Genomic DNA, 20,664 nt, shown 5'->3' with positions numbered 1-20,664 from the left:
TAACTATCAACACCTAAGCTTATCTATTAGATTGATCATTCTGCGCGGAGAAGATATTGTATACAAAGCACGACGGTTCGGTAAGTTGAAACTGAAATTGTCCAGAAAATTGAACAGGTTAGCCTTCCTTAAACGATGCTGCGACAACGATATCATTCCATCTTTTCTGAAATTCAAAGAAAAGTTACAATCGGCAAAGGCACATCGTATTTATTGACAAGCGAGTTTAGCGCTTCTTCAAGAACAAATCTTACTAAGCATAGAGCTTAGTAAGCTAAACAGCTCTACAACAAGAGCTAATCAACATGTTAAATCCTGAAATATGGACTGTCCTATAGCACATCTCCGAAGTTGCAGCAAAAAAAGAATTCAGAAAAGTAAAAAGCAAACACCTAAAGAAATATGAACTCCTACAACAGCACCAACATATGAAGTCCCGACCGTAACTTCGATGAGACCACGTGGTCATAAACCTATCGTCGGAAACACTCACTGAAGAAGCCAAGAACGCTCTCAGTCTAGGACATAACTTTGCCACCACGCCCAAACAAATTCCTAAACTAGAAATTATGATGAAAGTAGAACGAGGTATCCACAATCTTCTGCCAGCAATGGCCAATAACGTGCAACTAGATATAGCAAGTATTCTAAACAAGGCTAAGCCTCCAAAAAGCAATATGCCACGTAAGCAAATAACTGCCCTAAAAAGTTATATAATAATAAAAATATTATTATTACAAAAGCGGATAAAGGAAATGCAACAGTTATCATGAATAAAGAAGAGTATAACAGAAAAATGCAAGATCTCATATGTGACAGTTCCACATATCAAATTATACATCGAGACCCTATGATGTCTCAAAAGAAAAAAGCCCGAAAATTACTGAAAAAAGTGACATCATGGCCCAAAGAAATCATCAAGAAAATAGAACCAATTCATGTCAAACCACCCCATATTTATGGATTACCAAAAATCCACAAAACTAATATCTCTCTACGTCCCATAGTCAATAGCATAGATAGTCCCACATATAAACTGGCCCGGCATTTAGCCAAAGTTGCTTGCCCCCCTTACTGGCAACTCCTCTACTTTTGTAAAAAATTCAATCCATTTCAAAACACTGGTTAAAAATCTAATCCTAAAAGATTCAGACATAATGGTTAGTTTCAATGTCACCTCCTTATTTACCAATGTACCACTTATAGACATTCTTGATTTAATCAAGTCTAAATTTCCCCCAGATATTTTTGAATTATTTCAATTTACCATGAATGCAGGTTACTTTACATGGGGAGGAAAATTCTACAAACAGATTAATGGTACTGCTATGAGTTCCTCCCTCTCTACCCCATTAGCAAATTTTTACATGGAACACTTTGAAAACAAAGTACTTACCACAGCTACATACAAGCCACAAGTGTAGTTATGCTATGTAGATGATGTGTTTGCCATCTGGACCCATGGACAAGACACTTTGGATGCTTTTGTCACCTACCTAAACAGCCAACATCCCAAAATTCACTTCACAGTAGAAAAAGAATCAAATAACTGTTTACCATTTCTTGACACATTAGTCACCCGCCTTTCAGATGGATCACTATCTTTTTCTATTTACAGAAAGCCTGCACACACAGGAAGATACCTATATAAACAATCACATCATCATCCAGTCCAACAGTACGGCATTTTAAAAACACTTACACACAGAGCCAGAGCCATTTGTTCTAACGATACAGCTCTGACCACTGAACTCCAATACCTGCGCCATACGTTCTTAGCCAACGGCTACAGTCCCTACAAAATAGATAAAATACTACATAGGCCCATTACTCTGCCCTCTCCTAATACACAAGAATACAACATGACCATTTCTATTCCTTATCAGAGGTACATCGGAAAAGATAGCCAAAGTATTGTTGAAACATGGCCTTCGCACCACTTTCAAATCTCATGTCAAGCTGGCAACTCTGATCTGCTCGCCTAAGGATAAGCTTCACCCTTTAGCACACCCAGGAGTGTATGAAGTTCCTTGTGACTGTGACTATTATGGGCAAACAGGAAGATCAGTGAACATCCACCTGGAAGAACATGAAAGATACATTCGCTACTATTACTATGGCAAGTCAGGACTGGCAGACCACACTTTGGACACTCCTTTACACAGGATTAGATGGAGGAAAGGGAATGTGCTATTTAGGAGTCGTTATAGATCTGAAAGATTATTTTTTGAGTCAGCAATGGCTTTGAAGAATTCTCCCAACCTTAACAAATATGGTTGCATTAATTTGCCAAAAATTTGGGAGACGGTTATCCTAAGAAAAACTCCTGGATAGCTGCTGTTTTTTTTTCTCTCTTTTCTTTCCTGTTAGAGGGTGCCAAAAATAGGACTTTAGATCTTTTGTCTTTTGTAATTATATTGTTTCACTCACTCACTGTTGCGTATACAAATGTGTTGTGCTCTGATGATGCAGAGTTGAAAATCAGCAAAATATAAGTGTTAATAAAACATCTTTGTGATAAAAGTGTGTGTGGTGTTGTTAATACCGTGAAAAATAAGTCATGAATGTTTTTTAATATTTTATTAAATATTTTATTGTTGTCTATATATAATTTGCATGTATAGCCAATTTAATTTGAACATCAAGTTGAATATATCAAGTATGAAATCATTCAGACTTCCATACATAATGACACAAATACATATAAATGAGGACTCACCTCAAAATCAGCAAAGTGAAATTATGCCAATTCAATATTAGCACGAAAACACCTTTCAAAAGTTTAAGTTGGATAGGTCTCTGTAATCTTATTAACCAGATTCATTTCAAATTTTTCCTTTATGACATTCCTCTATTAATCAATACTTGAATCAATCAGGCAAATTATGTGTGTCAAATATAAAAAAATAAACCTTGTGTTGGGCCCTCTGGATTCTGAACACAAGATTTATAATATGGTTCAACATTAACCTTCAGATATGCAATTAGTTTTTCTATTAACCAATGATTAAAAATATCCCTCATTATTTACTGTTAAATGCAATTAATATATTTTTTAAAGTCTGCCTATGTCTTTAGAAAACCTAAAAACTGTGCAGACAAAGTAGCATTCCTGGTTAAACAAATATGAAACATTTATTTAGAAACAAGGAAATATAAATATGAATTAATGACAAATAATTAGTACATACCTCATGAATTCGTGTCCCTTTAACTAGATCATTAAAAAATTTCATCACAGCAGTATTAGCATCTTTGTGATCTAAAGTACAAGCAACTAAGCCACAATGAAGTACTGACTTTAAAACAGGATTTTGAAGAAAAGGTACTGGAGCCCTTTGCAAAAATCTAAAATGAAGGATAAAAAATATTTCTTTATTAAAGTAAATGTATTCTAACTTATATCACCACCACCAAATTCAAAATATATTCTTAAACATGACTGCCTATTACAAAAAATAGTAGATTTTGGATGGCTTTCTTTGACTGCATGAATTTACAAATTGTGTAGTACAATACCATGATGTAATTTATATATCATTCACAGCAGTCGCCATAGATCAGTTAGTACCAATTTTGTTTTGATGGAAAGACTTAGGCACAAGTCGCATCTAGCATGCAAAAGAACCTTTAAGGGCTTTTAAACTGAAGGTGAGTTAGCTAGTCTCATATGGATATGAAGGGACAATACTTTCCTTTCATAGCTTTAGTTGTTTAGGCCATAATTCTAAATAACTATTACAGTATCCAAAGAAGCACACCAAGTCTTAATCTACCCATTTAATTTTTATTCAGAACTTTTTATGTTCTGAATAAAAGGAAAACAAAAAATTTATGAGAGAGAGTACATCTTAATCTCAAAATTGACCATTTAACTTTATAAGTATTGATATAATGATCTGATGTGATCCTAGTGAACTTTTATATGGGATCATTCATGAACAGGTAAAACTGAGATGAGCCACATCTTGCTGGCTGGAATGTGAAGGTGCCAATATGAATGAATTACATGGCATGCTGTCTAGAGAGTAAATTTTCAATTTTCCTCTCAGACTTTGCTTTTCATCCTGGAAAACAGACAAACCGGCCAGAACACACACAAAATTACAGAAACTGACCTCATGGACTGGACTGTTATTTTGGCCATAATTCCAAACAACTAACAGGTCTTCAAAGTTATAATTAATGACATCCTAATAGTGAAGAAACAGACAGAAATGTTACACTGAAGACTATCCTTTGTCTACACGAAATGTGGATGAAGTTCATGCAGCAATTATCAATGAAGAATGCACCAAACAAATGTGTGGGAATCTGAAGTGCAATGCTAATTCAGTATGTATTGATTAATCAGCTTTTAATATTTCCAGACTTTCTCTTATTATTATTATTGCATCTCTATGGGGTCCAAAAATTGATCAAATGTAATTATCTTTTTGTAAGAGATAATTACATTCGCTACCATTATTATGGCAAGTCTGAACTGGAAGAACACACTTTGCTCCCTCCCACAGGATTAGATAGAAGAAAATGAATGTCCTATACAGAAGTTGTTACAGGTCAGAAATATTTTTAGTCGGCCATGGCTATGAAGCATTCTCCTAACTTGAACAAGTATGTTTGCATTAATTTGCCAAAAATTTTGGAGGCTGTTATCTTAAGATCAACTCCAACATAGTTGTGATACTTCTTTTTTAAATTAGAAGGCACCAAATTAGGACTTTAGATCTTTTGTCTGTTACAATTTGAATCGTTTCACTTACTCATTGTCACATGTCAACTGTAACATGCTGCTTTGTGCTCTGAAGTTGCTGGTTTGAAATCCAGCAAAATATAAGCCGGATAATAGATCTTTTTTTTTTTTTTTTTTTTTTTTTTTTTTTTTTTTTTTTATAATTCAGATTGTCTAATATAGTAATACTGTTAAAAATAAGCAATGAATAAAGAATCAACACTTAAGCTTGTCTATTAGATTCAGTAAGTGTATAAATTCCATTTTCCTTCCTGTCGTGTGATCTTTCCTCCATCCAAGTCTATAGCAGCAACGAATTTTACATTTTGTCCTATTGGCCTCAATCTCACACCAGATTGATTCAAAAGACCTACCATCTATCCTAACTGACTCATACTCTTGTTGGCTGCAATTCATCTGATATTATCAGCAGTACTGAACTCTCCTGTCCTGACTAGTCTATCCTCTTGGAAAATCCATCATGTTCTATCCTTGTTAACTATGTCATCTGTTGCCACCAAGTCATACTAATGCCTACAACTTTTGGCGAGGTTGCACTAACCAATGCCAAAAACTCCTCCTCCTTATTCCTCTATGATGAATTCCTTGATGATGTCTTGTATGTCTGCAGTTGCCATTATCCTGCAGAATAGTAAAGTGAACAGATTTCTCCCCCACCTCCTCCCACCACCACCACCACAGCCTTCAGCGCTTATCAACAAATGCAAATATCTGCTGATGTGACAATTTTGTTAGAAACAACATTCATTGTACAATTGCCTATTCAGGGGAATTTTGATTTGTGCAGAAGTACAAATCAAAGTACAAAAATTAAAATTTTTGTACTTTCTTTTCCCACAAAGCATTTTTAATAACCAAATTACAGTTAATTATCTGAAAAAAAAACAATTAAAAATCTTAATTAAAACTGCAATAAGGTTTTTAGATAAATTACGCTCATTCTGGAATATATACTTCAGAGTGCTAAGCCATACTGACTATAAATGCAACTGTCAAAATTTCTTTTTTCCTTTTCTTTTTTTGTAATAAAAAGGTGATCATATCCATGGCACTGAGTAACTTTTAAGTTTAGGTCAATTACTCAAAATTAACATAATTACTTTTCATAATTCGTAGATATTTTAATTAAATCAATGAATGTTAAAATTTGACAGTCCCTATCATCATGCATAGGAATATGATTTTATACAATTCTAGTCATTAAAATTTAACCACTATTTTTGAAAGAGTTATCTTTTAAAATAAAATATAATGCAAAAAAATTTTAATTATTTTTATATCTACATACCTACACATATACACATTTATACTCAAACATACACATAAACATATACATGTCCCATCCTCATTGGTAAATATTTTAGAGGATCACTTAAAGGTCAAAGCCAACTACTGGAAGGAGACATCCACATCACCTTACCGGAATGTGGAGAACCAACTGGGCTTTCTGACTTAATGTCCAGTCCTCTCCTTCACACAGTGTACCTGTTAGTAGGTATCTACTGGATACTGACTGAATGAATGAGGATGGGAGTGGCAATTTGGGACTTAGCCAATCAAACTGTACATTTTATAGGCTTAAACCACAAATGCATATGATGGTACAACATGATGAGATCTCATGCCAGCTGGGGCGTCGCCAAGTTAAACAATGTTCTCTTCCCCCCCTCCCATTTTTTTTTTCTTCAGGGAACTAGGGTGAACAGTGAAAAATCAGCTACTGGAACAAGCTGCAACTCAACACCTAGAAGAAGAATAACCCCAACATCAGAAGAACTGAAGATAGGAACCATCAATAAATATAAGGAGTATTAATGGAGAGGAAATCTAACATGCAGAAGAATTAGGGTGAGCCTGCCAATGGGTAGAGACACTGCTGAGGGTTCTTCTTGGTGGCAGGGTGAGCCTGTCACTGAGTGGAACCACCACTGAGTTAAATGATCCTTTGGGTCACTCACTGTTGGGTAATCTGAAGGATTGCAAGAGTTTTTGGAGAGATATTCACTTAAACATACCTCAAAAAAGGTCAAAACTGTTCCGGGTTGTGGTTCTTCCCACAACGCATAGTATTATATATGTCCGTAAGGATATGTGCATTGCATTATAGGATACTAAAACCATTGATGCAAAGTAGGGTTCCACAATGTTTTACTAAAATCTGGGACATTCTGAAATTTTTACTTAAAAAACCCGGGACACTTCGTAAAAAAACAGGACATGTTAAAAATTAAGAAAACCAAAAATAAAACTATTATATATGTTGCACTTTAAATTAAATACTACTATAAACATACATTAACATTAAATCCACTTTAAAAAAGGATTATTAATCACAAACATATTTAATTAGAAAAATACTTATCAGATTTATGGACCTGTTCAAGAATTTTTTTTTCTTTTGATATTTGATCATAGAACTCAGCACAAGAGAAATTCTTAAAATATGTCTTTAACAATGATTAAAGCTTTTACTGTCTCAATTTTAAGTCTTTTTTTCATCTGTCCAGAGCGTATTTATTAATGAAAAAACATATTCAACAGCTGCATTAGTTCCTGGCAGTGCTAAACAAATACTAACTAGACATTTAATACTCCCAGAATTTATACTCTGCTTTGTAAAATGAGCAAACATTTCACACTATTTATCACTGACACTTTGATCCTTCTATTCACTCCACACTTCAAATTTGCTTTCACAATATTTTTTCACACATACAAACTTATCAAATAAGTCCTCTTCATTCACAGTAAAACTTGGTGACACTGTCTGCATGAATACGTAGATTTCTTGTATGTTTTTCCAAGTTACAGTATCCTTCCCCTTCAAATTAATCCAATCCATAGACTGAAGAGATGTGAGAAATGGTGTACACCACTCCTGAATATATTCAATACAGGTGCAGTAGCATCCAAACTTTTCACCTCTTATGTGTGCTTCTTTTCGAATTCGTGCAACTGTTTTCTCACAGTAGTTGTAAGAAACTTTTCTGCCTTCCTACAATTTAACCTTTCCACCAGTTTGTTTGTTTCATCCTTCACTTCAATTACTGTTATATCTTGCTTTTCAATACATTTAATGATATCATAAAAGGTTTTTAACTGGCTGGCAAGGAAATGCAGGAGTGTAATTGAAAGTGAATTTTCAAAGAAATTTTTGAGACTGATAGGACGTCAACAGAAAGAAAATATGACTTCAATGAAGGGAACATGTCAATAACCCTCTGGATTGTAGGCAAAAGAGTCATCTTGTCCTGCTGCTACCCAAAACAGTTTTATACTCTGTGTTTGTGAATTCACAAAATGATATAAGTTCCTCAATTCGTACACAATATATGTGGAAATGTTGGTAAATCTTGTTAATTATTAACTGAAGATTGATAGGTAAGCAATCCAAAGCAGTCTGCACAGCATTATGTAACACATGTGCAGGGCAACCAATTCCAATTAAATTGTTCACAGTGTTTTCTTGCATTTTGAAGTACAGATTATTCTTTCCCTTTCTCTTCTTTCCACCAAAGTTTGTATTTGTATTATCTGCTAATATAGCAATAATCTTTTTCAGGAGATCTAACTTCTGTAACATTTCCAACACAAGAAAATAAAAGTTCTGAAGTTTCATCACCTAAATTAACGAACTCCAACATATTCACCTTCACACCTTTTTTCTGGATGATAGTATCTAATGACCAGAGGCACTAATTTGATGTCAAAGTGGTTTGATGAATCGATTAGTACTGATATAAAACGAACTTCTTTTAGCTCTTCCTCAATTTGCTTTGTCGCTAATGGCACAATAATATTGGTTATTATTGCTTTGCACTTTGTTTGCGAACACCTGAATTTATCGTTGAAAATTATTTTCACGATGGTTGTTGTGCAGTCCATGGAGCTGTGGTTATGCACCGCTGTCTGATATGCGAAGGTTGCTTCCTGCGCTGCCAGTGATAACTCTTTTTCCCTTTCACTCTTGGTTTTCATAATTAAACAATTACTTATACTGCAGTTGGAAGACTTACTTCGAACAGCAGCTTTATGTTTTTTTGTTTTCACATGGTTGACTACGTCTGACCAATCACGAGGAACAAAATTTACAGTTACATAAAGTACATTCCACATTTTCATCTACACCTCTAATGAAAGGAAATTCTCGTCTAATATAATCATTAATACTGCACTTACGTTTTGGCATTATAGGGGTAGAAAACAAAAATTATAACATGCAAAATATTGATCAAGTAAGATACTGTTATAACAGAAGCATAGGAAAAAAGAACATAGCCATTAGTTACTATTAGTTAGTTATATTATTTATAATACTAATGATTATTATTATAAATAATAAATAAATGAAATTTATTATTATCAACATTGTAATAGAAATTGGTACTAAAAACGAGATAAAATCCGTTTATCCATTTTTTCCTGAAGGATACTTAAAAAAGCAGGACTTTTTGGAATTAACTTGGGACATTTTTATAAAAAACAGTACTGTCCTGGGAAAAACGGGACGAATGGGAACCCTAATGTAAAGTCATTAACCTCTATATACATGTAGCCCAGTCGTGAATACTTCACGTGCAAACTTTGTTCGCTTACACTTGGATAATGGATAAAACCAAGTATATAATTTCTTCATGCATTTCCTCTTGAAAATTTTTGATTTTCAAGAGGAAATGCAAAAAGGAGTACATATCAATACTTGAGGTAGAAAAAGCTATCGAAAACTTGAAATGTGGAAAGGCAGTTGGAGTAAATGATATTTGAGCAGAAATGCTTAAGTATGGGAGTATAAAAGTTTTGCAGTGGTTACACTGAATAATTCAGAGGGCCTGAACAGAAAATTAAATTCATAGAGCTCTCATAGTACTCATCTATAAAAAATGGAATAAAGCTGAATGTGAGAATTACAAAGGAATTTCTCTACTAAGCATTCCAAGTAAGATTAATGCAAGCATACTTGAAAAGAGGTTGAGAAAGATTGTGGAAGAGAAACTTGGAGAAGAACAAGCTGGGTTCAGGCTAAATAGAGGTTGTCAAGATCCGATTTTTCACTTTAAGATAAATAACTGAGAAATCGCGAGAGTATGACAAGATGCCCCAAGAAAAGCTTTTCAAAACACTACAATTATATGGGATGAAACATTATACAGAGCAATACAGTATATATTTAAGTTGTTAGTCAGAAGTTAGAATTGAAGGAAATACAGAAATATGGTTTGATATAAAATCAAGAGTAAGACAAGGATGCACATTATGTCCACTCTTATTCGTCATCTATATAGATCATATTATATAATTAAGTGGCATTAGGCCTGATATTGGAATTGGATATGTCAAATTTAGATCTTTGCTTTATGCCGATGTTGTCCTAAACACATCTAGTGCAAGTCTCCAGGATTCTCTAAATAAATTGAATAACAGCTGTAACAAATTTGGCAATGAAAATCAACAATAAAAAGACCAAAACTGTGAAAACAAGCAGGAGAATAAAAAACTTCAGCTACATTCTGAATGGAGATCCTACAGAACAAGAAAAATATTTCAGCTATTTAGACACAGTTTTTAGTGAAGATGGCAGAATATGGCTAAAGGCTGGACAGAAATAGACAACAGAATAAGCAAAGCTAGCACGGTGAGTAGCCAGCTGAATAATTTTTTTATGGAATAATAGAGAAATTAGCCAAAACACCATACTAGCAATATACAGTATAAGACAGTGGTTAAACCAGTTTTAAGTTAGGAATCTGACAGTTGATAAGAAATAAAACACTTGATCAAAGACTAGAGAACACAGATATGAGGATTCTTAGAAAGGAACATGACACTGTATTGTTAGCATTTAAGAATGTGTAAGCAGAACTAATCTAAGGTGGTATGGCCACTTAAATAGAATGGATGATAAAAGGCTAGCAAAACAGTTGTTTATTTGCCAAGATCAAAGGAAAGAGACCCATAGGAAGACCAAGGTCTAAGTTGATTGATATAGTCAGAATTGACTTAGAACGAAATGTCAGATATGACAATACTGGACTGCTTACAAGTAATAGACTAATTTGGAGGAAAATTGTGGATAGGAGATTAATAATAATGTAAACTTAATCATGTAGTGCTGTCATAGTAACATGAACACCCTTTGGGGGTACATATTAAGAAACTGATGATGATTACACATACACTATAATATTATAGAATGTACTGAATACGGTTTCATAAGTGTTGAAAGTTTGAAGACCATTGCTCTGGTGCAGAATCACATAAGGTGCATATCTGCTACTCAATAGGAGAGAAATATGCCATGATCATTATTATTTTCCTTCAAGGCATTAGGCTCAAACAGACAAATAACTTGACTTTATAGAAACATAACTAATACAGGTGTAAAGCAGATGTAAAATGGATGTAAAGGAATGAAAAGCCTATTATTTTCATGAATTGCACATATCGTCCTCTAACAACTGCCTGGCAGGTCCATCTGTGTGTGAATGTCTTTTTAAAAGAATACTTTAATAAATTTTTAATAAAATGTATACCTTTTTGAAAGTTGAATTTAATCACAATTAAAATATACTTGATAAACTTTTATAGTGCACATTATTTTTGTTTTGATACCTAGAATGCATATCAGATTTTTTTCTTTTACATGAAATTTTGAAACATCCAGTATACTAGGTAATGCATTTGCAAGCCCACTGTGCAAATCATATTCTTTACTAATTTTGCTTTGCTAATGGTCATGGTGTATGGCTAAAAGCTGAATAGTAATCTGATGATGTAACAGAAGTTTCATTTATTTACTTCACTAAGGTAGGGAACCCAGATACATTGGAAAAAAAATACGGGACACTTATAACTGAGGCTGACAGTTTAGTATGTGCATCCATCACATATGCCAGTCTTACAAAATGATTCTAACTTTCCAAGTGTGTGCGTGGTAAGGTTTACTATGCACACACTTTACTAAGTATAAGTAAACAAATAGTAAATCCAATTGTTAGGCTGTATATTTTCATTAAGCCACTTTAAGTTGCCTTCAAATGGTTTTTTACTTACTATTATAGATACAAAATAGATTATTAATACAGTAATGCTCTTCTCACCTGACAATATTCTTATTAATCAATCAGTCTTGCTCACTCTTGCAATATTTTTTTGTGAAGAATGAATTTCGTAAAACGTCCGTAAAATACGGGACGTCCGGGATTCCTACACCAAGGCAGATATATTATGCTTCTGTGTCTACAGTAATCATAAGTCCCACTGAAATTATTATTGCCACAGAACACAGATGACTATGGCGGTTTATGTTGCCAAGGACAAAAGACTTAATAGAAAGATGCCATAAAACATTATATTCAAGCATAACCAAAGATAGTGATCATATACAGACAATGCTCTTAAGAACAAAATATAAAATATACTTTAGCACATAATATATGCAAAGCTACAAACCAGTTAAGGTCATAAGTATGTCATTTGTTGCAAATAAAGAATTATTTTTAATAATTCTATTTAATTCTAATCTAATTTTTAATAATTGCATATTTAATAATTCCAATCTACCTGATATGTTATATTAGAAGTTTCTATCTTCAGAATGGATGTAAAGGAATGGCTGGAGTGGAACCAGCTATGTGCAGTTACTTATACTGGATTAATTAATGAGATTTGGAGCATTATGAAATGAAAAAAAATAATTGTTCTAGATTAAGTTCGAGGATGAGTCTCCATAGATCACAATATGGTGGCTGCTTTTCTAAGCCCAACACCCAAACCAGTACCTAGGTCATCTGCAGATGACTTTGTGCCTGCACATTATACCTGAATGGTGTAGCATAGGAAGCAGAGGCTGTAGACTCTACACTTACTTACTTTTTATTACCTTTTTTGTAACAATTATGATAGGTATAAATAAAATAAAAATATATGGTAGATAACGTTCAAGTTTTTTTGGCGGCCCTCCCATAAGTAACAGTGGAACTTGGCGGCCCTCGGCCTTAACAAATTTGTGCATCCCTGCTGTAGAGTCTCAATGGCTGCCTTCATGCTTTGGTTCCAGTGGCATCTTCACCAGAGCAATCATACCATAACAGTAAGAAAGCAACTCGGGCTAACACTGCCTTCCAACATGTGAGGCACAAACAGTAGCTATCAGAATCAGGATTTTGACTTACAGATGTTCAATCATAATCCCAGGGATCATAGCAGATGCATTCACGTCATGACGGTTTATTCAGTCAGCTTGTTTACAAGCTGACTGAATAAGCCCCTGTCAGCTTGTTTACAAGCCGCGAATTCTGCTACCAGCGATCTACAGTATAGCATAATGCAATACAGTCTTCTATAGCTTTCTACAGTTTTAGAGTGTGACTAGCATCTTCTTTATCAGAGACAATGACTAAAACTCAACGGCCCTTATGGGAACCAACCCTGACAATCATCTTACACAATACAGAGGGCCTCTCCTCTGTAAAAGAAGATCTTATAGTAAAAATGTGTAAAGAACAAAAATGTGATATTTTATGTCTACAGGAGACACACAAAAGACCTCAACAAGTCAAACCTAAAATTGCTGGAATGAAGCTCTTAAAAGAAATACCATACAAAAGTATGGAAGTGCTATCTTCACTAGGCAGGAGCTCCAGGTTACAGGATGCCTAATCACAAACCAAAATAACACAAAAATCTTTGGAATAGACCTGGATAACATCTGTTTTCTCTCAGTATATAAACCACCTAGTATAACTTTTGCTTTTGAAATCTCCCAGTACCTGACACAAAGGAAATCTGCTATTATTATAGGCAACTTTAACAGTCATAGCACACAATGGGGTTATAGTGAAACAAATGAAGATGGAGAGTTAGTGAACAGTGGGCTGAAAGTAATCAAATGAAACTTATACACCGATCCTAAACAGCCATCATCATTTAACAGTGGAAGATGGAAAAGAGGTTATAACCCAGACCTTGGATTTGTTAGTAATAGAACAGCTAATCTGTGCACTAAACAGGTACTTGCACCAATCCCAAGTTCACAACATAGACCAATAATGCTGCAAGTTTCCCACCAGTCTGACTTAAGGAGATCCCACTTAGAAGACGCTTTAATTTTAAAAAAGCTAACTGGGAACAGTTCTCAAGAGAATTAGACATAAACCTGACCAACATTTCACCCAGATCAGAAAATTATGGAAAGTTCATCAAAGCTATTAGACAGTTTGCTACCAGGCACATTCCAAGAGGTTGTAGAACATGTTACATTCCAGGTTTTACAGAGCACAATGTGGAAATATATGAAAGATATTGTGACCTATATGATAAAGATCCATTTTCATCAGAAACAATTGATACAAGAGAGGAGCTTATAGCAGCACTGTCTGAAAAAAGAAGTCAACAATAGGCAGAGAAAATTAAAAGCTTAGATATGAAACACAGTAGCAGGAAAGCCTGGCTTTACTCAAAAAATTATCTGGTGCCCCCACAACAGCAGCGACTGAAGTTAATATAAATGCAAACCAAATTGCAACTCAGCTATCTCTGAATGGTAAACCAAGTAAAGAGCAGGCAGGATTTAGTCCAGGAAGATCATGCACAAGACAAGTATTAAATTTAACACAGTTTACTGAGGACGGCTTTGAAAGGGGGTTAGCAATAGGAGCTGTATTTATAGATTTGACAGCAGCATATGACACACTAAAACTTAGAAAGCTTATAGTCTAATTTTATAGCATGACAAGCAGCTATCAGTTAGTGGAGATATTTAAGTCACTTCAGCAGGAGATTCTTTGTTGATTTTCAAGGAAAAAAGAGCAGATGGCGTATCCAGAAAAATGGTCTACCTCAGGGAAGTGTGCTATCTCCCCTCCTCTTTAATATATATACTAATGACCAACCTATAAACCCATGGTCAAGAACCCTCTTATATGCAGCAGGCAATATCTTATCAAGCAAAATCCTTGGATGATATTGAGAAGCAGCTCATACAAGAGCTAGAAACCCTTATAGTTTACTATAAGGAAAACCAATTGAAACCAAATCCCAGTAAAACCAAAATGTGTCTTTTCCATCTCAATAATAGGGAGGAGAAGAGAGTTGAATATAGAATGGAATGGTGTGAAACTGGTCAATTATCCAAATCCAACTTACTTAGCTGTTACACTAGATAGGACCCTAAATTATAAGTGACACATAGAGAAGACAGCAGCTAAAACTCAAACACGTAATAATATTCTGCGCCGATTAACATAATCTCGGTGGGGTGCAAATCCACAAGTACTGCACACATCTGCACTGGCACTCTGCTTTTCGACAGCCGAGTATGCTAGCCCTGTATGGGAAAGATCATCACATGTCAAAATTATTGATAAGGTTCTTAATGAAACATGTCGGCACATTACTGGCTGTCTTAAGCCTACAAAAATTGACCATCTATACTCACTGTCTGGTATTGTACCTCCCCAGAAGGACTACACAGAGTAGATATGAGTGGAAACAACAACTAAATGACGAATGGCATCCTCACGGATGCCATTCATTTCCTTTTCAAGGAAAAGTTTTATTCACTCAGTGGAACCATTGGTTGATTCCATAAAAGCTACAAGGTTAACAATGTGGCAAGAACAATCTCCAGAGGCTCTGAACTTAAATGAATCTCTTCCTTCCGACTTACATCTTGACTGGCAAAGATGGAAGACACTGCCCATTCCGGACTTCGTTCCGGAATGGGCATATCAAAGCAGAATATGGCCAGGTGGGGCTACACAGACAATGACAGTAACTCATGTGGTGAAACACAAACCATGGATCATCTTCTGCAATGTTGCTTAATAGACATTAATAATATATGTACCCGAGAAGATTTAATGCAGTGTAATGAAACAGCTTTAAAGTATATTAGTCACTGGATGAGTGAAATTTGACAATTTATGTTTTTACTTAATATTTCATGCAAGTGGCATTTTTGTCTTTTAATGTATCCTTTTAATTCCAATTCTTTTAATGTATATTTCTTTAAATGTATGAACACCTCTCAACAGCCATCACAATGCTTTGTTTTAATTATGCAGTTGGATTTCCCCTGGTCTGTGCCAGTTCTGAGTCAGCTGTTAGTTGTCGGTCAAAATAGTTATGTCAGATGGGCAGCTGAGGCATTCCATGAGAAGGCTCTGACACTGATCTGGGCTCAACTGTTCCATCACTTGACAGTTTCTCACAGTCAAAGTGCAGTGCCACATCCACTTCGGATGCCAGCCCAGTATTCAGAGCCAGTCCTTTCCAAAAAATTGGATAAAATCATTATCATCATTGTTATTATTTAAGGTGCTCATTGAGGGAGGCCACACACTACCCACACCAGCTGTCATACTTGTTCTTGAATTCATTCACATAACTCGCAGTCACAATATCCAATGGCAATCCATTCTAATCATGCACCACTCTGTAAGAGAAAAAAATCTAACACCCACTTCCTTCTTGACAGCATTCATTCTCAACTTCAAGGATACCTTCTCATCCTTTCCCCACTCTACATAAAACAAAAAATTCAATCTACTGAAACCTTGGTTATGTAAGGTTTGTAAATCTTACTTAAATCAATCCTCTTTTTTCCTCTTTATGTGTCTGTGGTCTACAAATTCTCAATCTGGTCTCAATCATAATCAGTATTTCACAATCCTGATACTATTTTTAAAACTTTCCTTTGCATTCTCTCTACTCTATCAGAATCACCACAGAAACCAGGAGATCAGACTTGTGAACAATAGTCCAAGTGAGGTCTTATCAAAGCCTTGTAAAAAGGAAAAAATGACTTCCTTATCTTTACATATTAAAGTTCATTTCAGAATTGCAATTATCCTCTAAAGTTGTATTTCGCTATAGGGCCCTTGAACTACAACTTCCTATTTACTAACACTCCAAGATGCATAGCCTGATTCAGTTTCTTCTAGCAACATCACACCAATATAATATGACAATGGATCACAATGAAGTGCATGACTTTACATTTACTAACATTGAACTGAGAGCCATTTTCACATGCTCTCAATTCCAGCCTATTCAAATCATTCTGCAAGTACTGAATATCAGCCACAATCCTTATTACCCTGCCTATGAGTACCATCAACAGATAGCTGTATGTTACCTGGGAAATCCTTTCCAATGTCATTAATGTAAAGATTGAATAACAATCCTTGTGGTACACCACTGGTTACTTTATGTGCGAACTCACATCCCCATATACCACTTTTTGATATCTGTTAATAAGCCATTCTCTTATCCATGCTAATATTTTATAATTCAATTCCATATCCTCCAGTTTATGCAAGAGCTTTGCTGTATTCTGTCAAAAAGCCTTAGCAAAATCCAAGAGTATCATGGTGCATCCAATTCCCTTGTCAAACTCAATGGTAAAATTATCATAGATTTACTAAAGTCACACTTCCCCCTGATATATTTCAACTATTTAAATTCACAGTACAGCAGGTTATTTTACATGGAAAGGGAAAATATACAAACAATTAGATGGGAGAGCAATGGGCTCTCCCCTTAGCCAACTTTCATATAGAACACTTGGAAAAGCTAGCTATCAATACAACCACTCTCAAACCAAGGTTTTGGTGCTATGTTGATGATGTGCTTGCTATATGACCACATGGCCCAGATACATTGGATACATTCTTAGTGCATTTAAATAGCCAACACCCAAAAATCCACTTTACAATGGAATTGGAAGCTAATGACTGTGTGCCCTTCCTGGATAATCACACAACTTCCAGATAGTTCCTTATCATTCTCGGTTTATAGAAAACCCACATATACAGTGAGATATTTACACAAACAATCACACTTAATTAAAATGAAATATATATTGATCTTTAATTGACCATGATTTATAAACATCTAATGCCAACAAGTTTTGCCAACAGGGCTTATAACAGTAAGAGAAAGTGGCTAGTACAGAGAAAATGGAGTAAAACTATTGTATAAATTAAAAAAGGGCACGTAACATTACACGCATGGAGCATGTTGTGTTAGTCACTGTTGTGAGAGCATGCTCTACAGTTTTGAGCGAAATTAAATTCTGGTAGACTGAGCGATCTTATTAATGTTTTCCATATGTCAGCTATTATCATTCCCTGGTTTCTGTTAAGATTTTCTCCAGAATGGAGGACTACTATGGCTTCCTTGAAATTTCTACAACAGAAGTCTTCTTCTGGATAACGCATGGAGCTGCTATACCAAATAATGGTATGGTTTGTAATCACGAAATGATGAGCTAGATTTGAGTTGTTTGTTCTGTTGTCATCAAATCTCCTATGTTATTTTTTTCAGATTTTGAGGCGTCTCGATGTCTGTCCTATATAGTTTAGAGCACAAGCACATGGGATGTTGTACACTCCAGCGTATTTGGAAAAAAAAAAAAAAGCATTAATGTCTTTTGGCAATCTTAAAACGTGACTTATGAGCAACTAAATGGTTTAACTATGGGCAGTCCCCCTTTCACCACCCTGTACAGATCTGTTAATGGAAAAGCTAGAAACAGACATCCTCTCAAAATTTGACCCAAAACCTTTAGTGTGGTGGAGGTATGTAGACGATGTCTTCATAATTTGGAGAGACACAAAAACAGCTCTTTTGGACTTTTTAACCAAAACTAATTCTTTCCATCAAAAATACAATTCACTTTGGAACTGCAAAAAGATAATCAACTACCATTTTTGGATACCCTAATCAAGAAACTAGCAGATGGACATATCAAACTAACAGTCTACAGCAAACCAACACACACTAGACACTACCTTCATTTCAAATCAACTCACCATAATACATAATAATACATTTGTTCAAAAATAAAGCCATGAACATCATCTCAGAAGAAAAAGAACTCTATGATGAACTTACTCATATATTAGAGACATTAATAAAAAGTGGCTATCCAAGGAATTTAATCAACAAGATTCTTCATAGCAATCTACCATCACTCAATACAGATCATCCATAGTTATTCCTTATGCAGGTACAGTGTTGAAAAAGATCGCAAAACTTTTTAAGCCTTTCAACATCAGAGTTGCTTTCAAGCCAGTCAAGACTGTCCATCACATTTTAAGATCGCCAAAAGACATTAATGCTATTTTCAAACATGCTGGAGTATACAGCATCCCATGTGCTTGTGGTCTAAACTATATAGGACAGACATCGAGAAGCCTTGAAATCTGAAAAAAAAAAAAAAAAATATAGGATATGTTGATGACAACAGAACAGACAACTCAGGTCTAGCCCATCATTTTGCAATTACAAAACAGAGAACTACATATCACTGATTGGAATAGCAGCTCCATGCTTTATCTAGAAGAAGACTTCCATTGCAGAAACTTCAAGGGAGCCATAGTAGTCCTCCGTTCTGGAGAAAATCTTAACAGAAACCAAGGAATGATAATAGCTGACATATGGAAAACATTAATAAGATTGCTCAGTCTGCCAGAATTTAATTTTGCTCAAAACTACAGAGATTGCTCTCACAACAGTGACTAACACAACACGCTCCCTGTGTGTAATATTACGCGTTCTGTTTTAATTTTTAATTTATACGATAGTGTTACTCCATTTTCTCTGTACTAGGCACTTAGTTTTCTCTTACTGTTATAAGCCCTGAAGAAGCCGAACAACAAGTTTCCACCTTATCGAAACTTGTTGGCATTAGATGTTTATAAATCATGGTCAATTAAAGATCAATATATATTTCATTTTAATTATATGTTTGAACGGCAAATATAAATCTCAACAATAAACAATAACACCATCGTCCATCTCAACAATATGGTATCCTCAACACACTAACCCACAGAGCAAGAGTGATTTGTTCCAATTACATTGCTCTCACTGCGGAAAACTCACTCACTCACTTGCATCACAACTTCTTGGCCACTATAATCCCCATAAGATAGACAAGATACTAAATGCTCCCCAGAAATCCCCCCCCCACTGTCTACCACAGAAGACTACAACAAAACTGTCACTATCCCATACATTAAAGGAACATATCTGAAAAGATATCTAGAGTGCTTAATAAATATCAAACTACGCACCATATTTAAAACTGGCAACTCTCATCTGTTCACCCTCTCCTTTATCACATCCAGGAGTCTATGAAGTGCCCTGTTCGTGTGATCGAGCTTACTATGGACAGACAGGAAGAACTGTGGACATTCGCCTCAGTGAACATAAAAAATACATTCGGCACTATCGTTATGGCAAGTCAGGTCTAGCAGACTATGCTTTGGATACCCCTGTACACAGGATCAATTGGGGAAAAAACAAAAGTGCTGTGTAGAAGCTATAAGTCAGAGGTTGTTCCTGGAATCAACAGAAGCATTGAAACATACTCCAAACGTCAACAAGTACGGCTGTATAAATTTGCCAAAGATTTGGGACAAATGTCCCAAATCTTTGGCAAATTTATACAGCCATACTTTATTACCCCCCGCCCCCCAACATAGATGCCGCCTAATTAGGTTTCGTTTGGTTTATAGTTTATTTGGCACAAAAACTACAAAGGTCATACTGCGCCATACTAAGGTTACAACTATACATAAGCAGTTAAAGAAAATTGTAAACAATATGCCTCTACAAATTAGGTTCCACAAAGCAGCATCTACATATAAACAGAATTGCTGCAGAGGCACAGCAACACACAAGGTTAAAAGATCACAGCAGTACAGAAATTGTCAACAATACAAGTTAATAAACAAAATGCATGCATAAGACACCAAGTCAAGGGATGCAGTATCTACATATAGATAAAATTATAACAAATGTTTTTACAGCAGTACATATATAGGCAAACAGGAATTATTATACAATATGCATGCATAAAAATTAAATTTAGTAATGTGGTATCTACATATAAACAAAATTAC

General features: G+C 35.0%; 1 protein-coding gene across 1 annotated transcript in view; it reads right to left on the bottom strand.

Annotated features, from left to right (window-relative positions):
• Tnpo-SR (transportin 3) overlaps positions 1 to 20,664 on the bottom strand; it is a 605,621-nt gene that overhangs the window by 85,776 nt on the left and 499,181 nt on the right. The window contains exon 22 of the mRNA XM_090405918.1: positions 3,192 to 3,348. Coding sequence (XP_090262044.1) covers positions 3,192 to 3,348 — 157 coding nt within the window. The remainder of the gene's footprint in view (positions 1 to 3,191; positions 3,349 to 20,664) is intronic.

This window comes from Typopeltis vanoorti, chromosome 16 (assembly GCF_054136105.1).
Source record: "Typopeltis vanoorti isolate ZY-2024b chromosome 16, IOZ_Tvanoo_1.0, whole genome shotgun sequence".
Lineage (NCBI taxonomy): Eukaryota > Metazoa > Arthropoda > Arachnida > Uropygi > Thelyphonidae > Typopeltis > Typopeltis vanoorti.
This window is presented reverse-complemented; position numbering and strand designations above follow the sequence as displayed.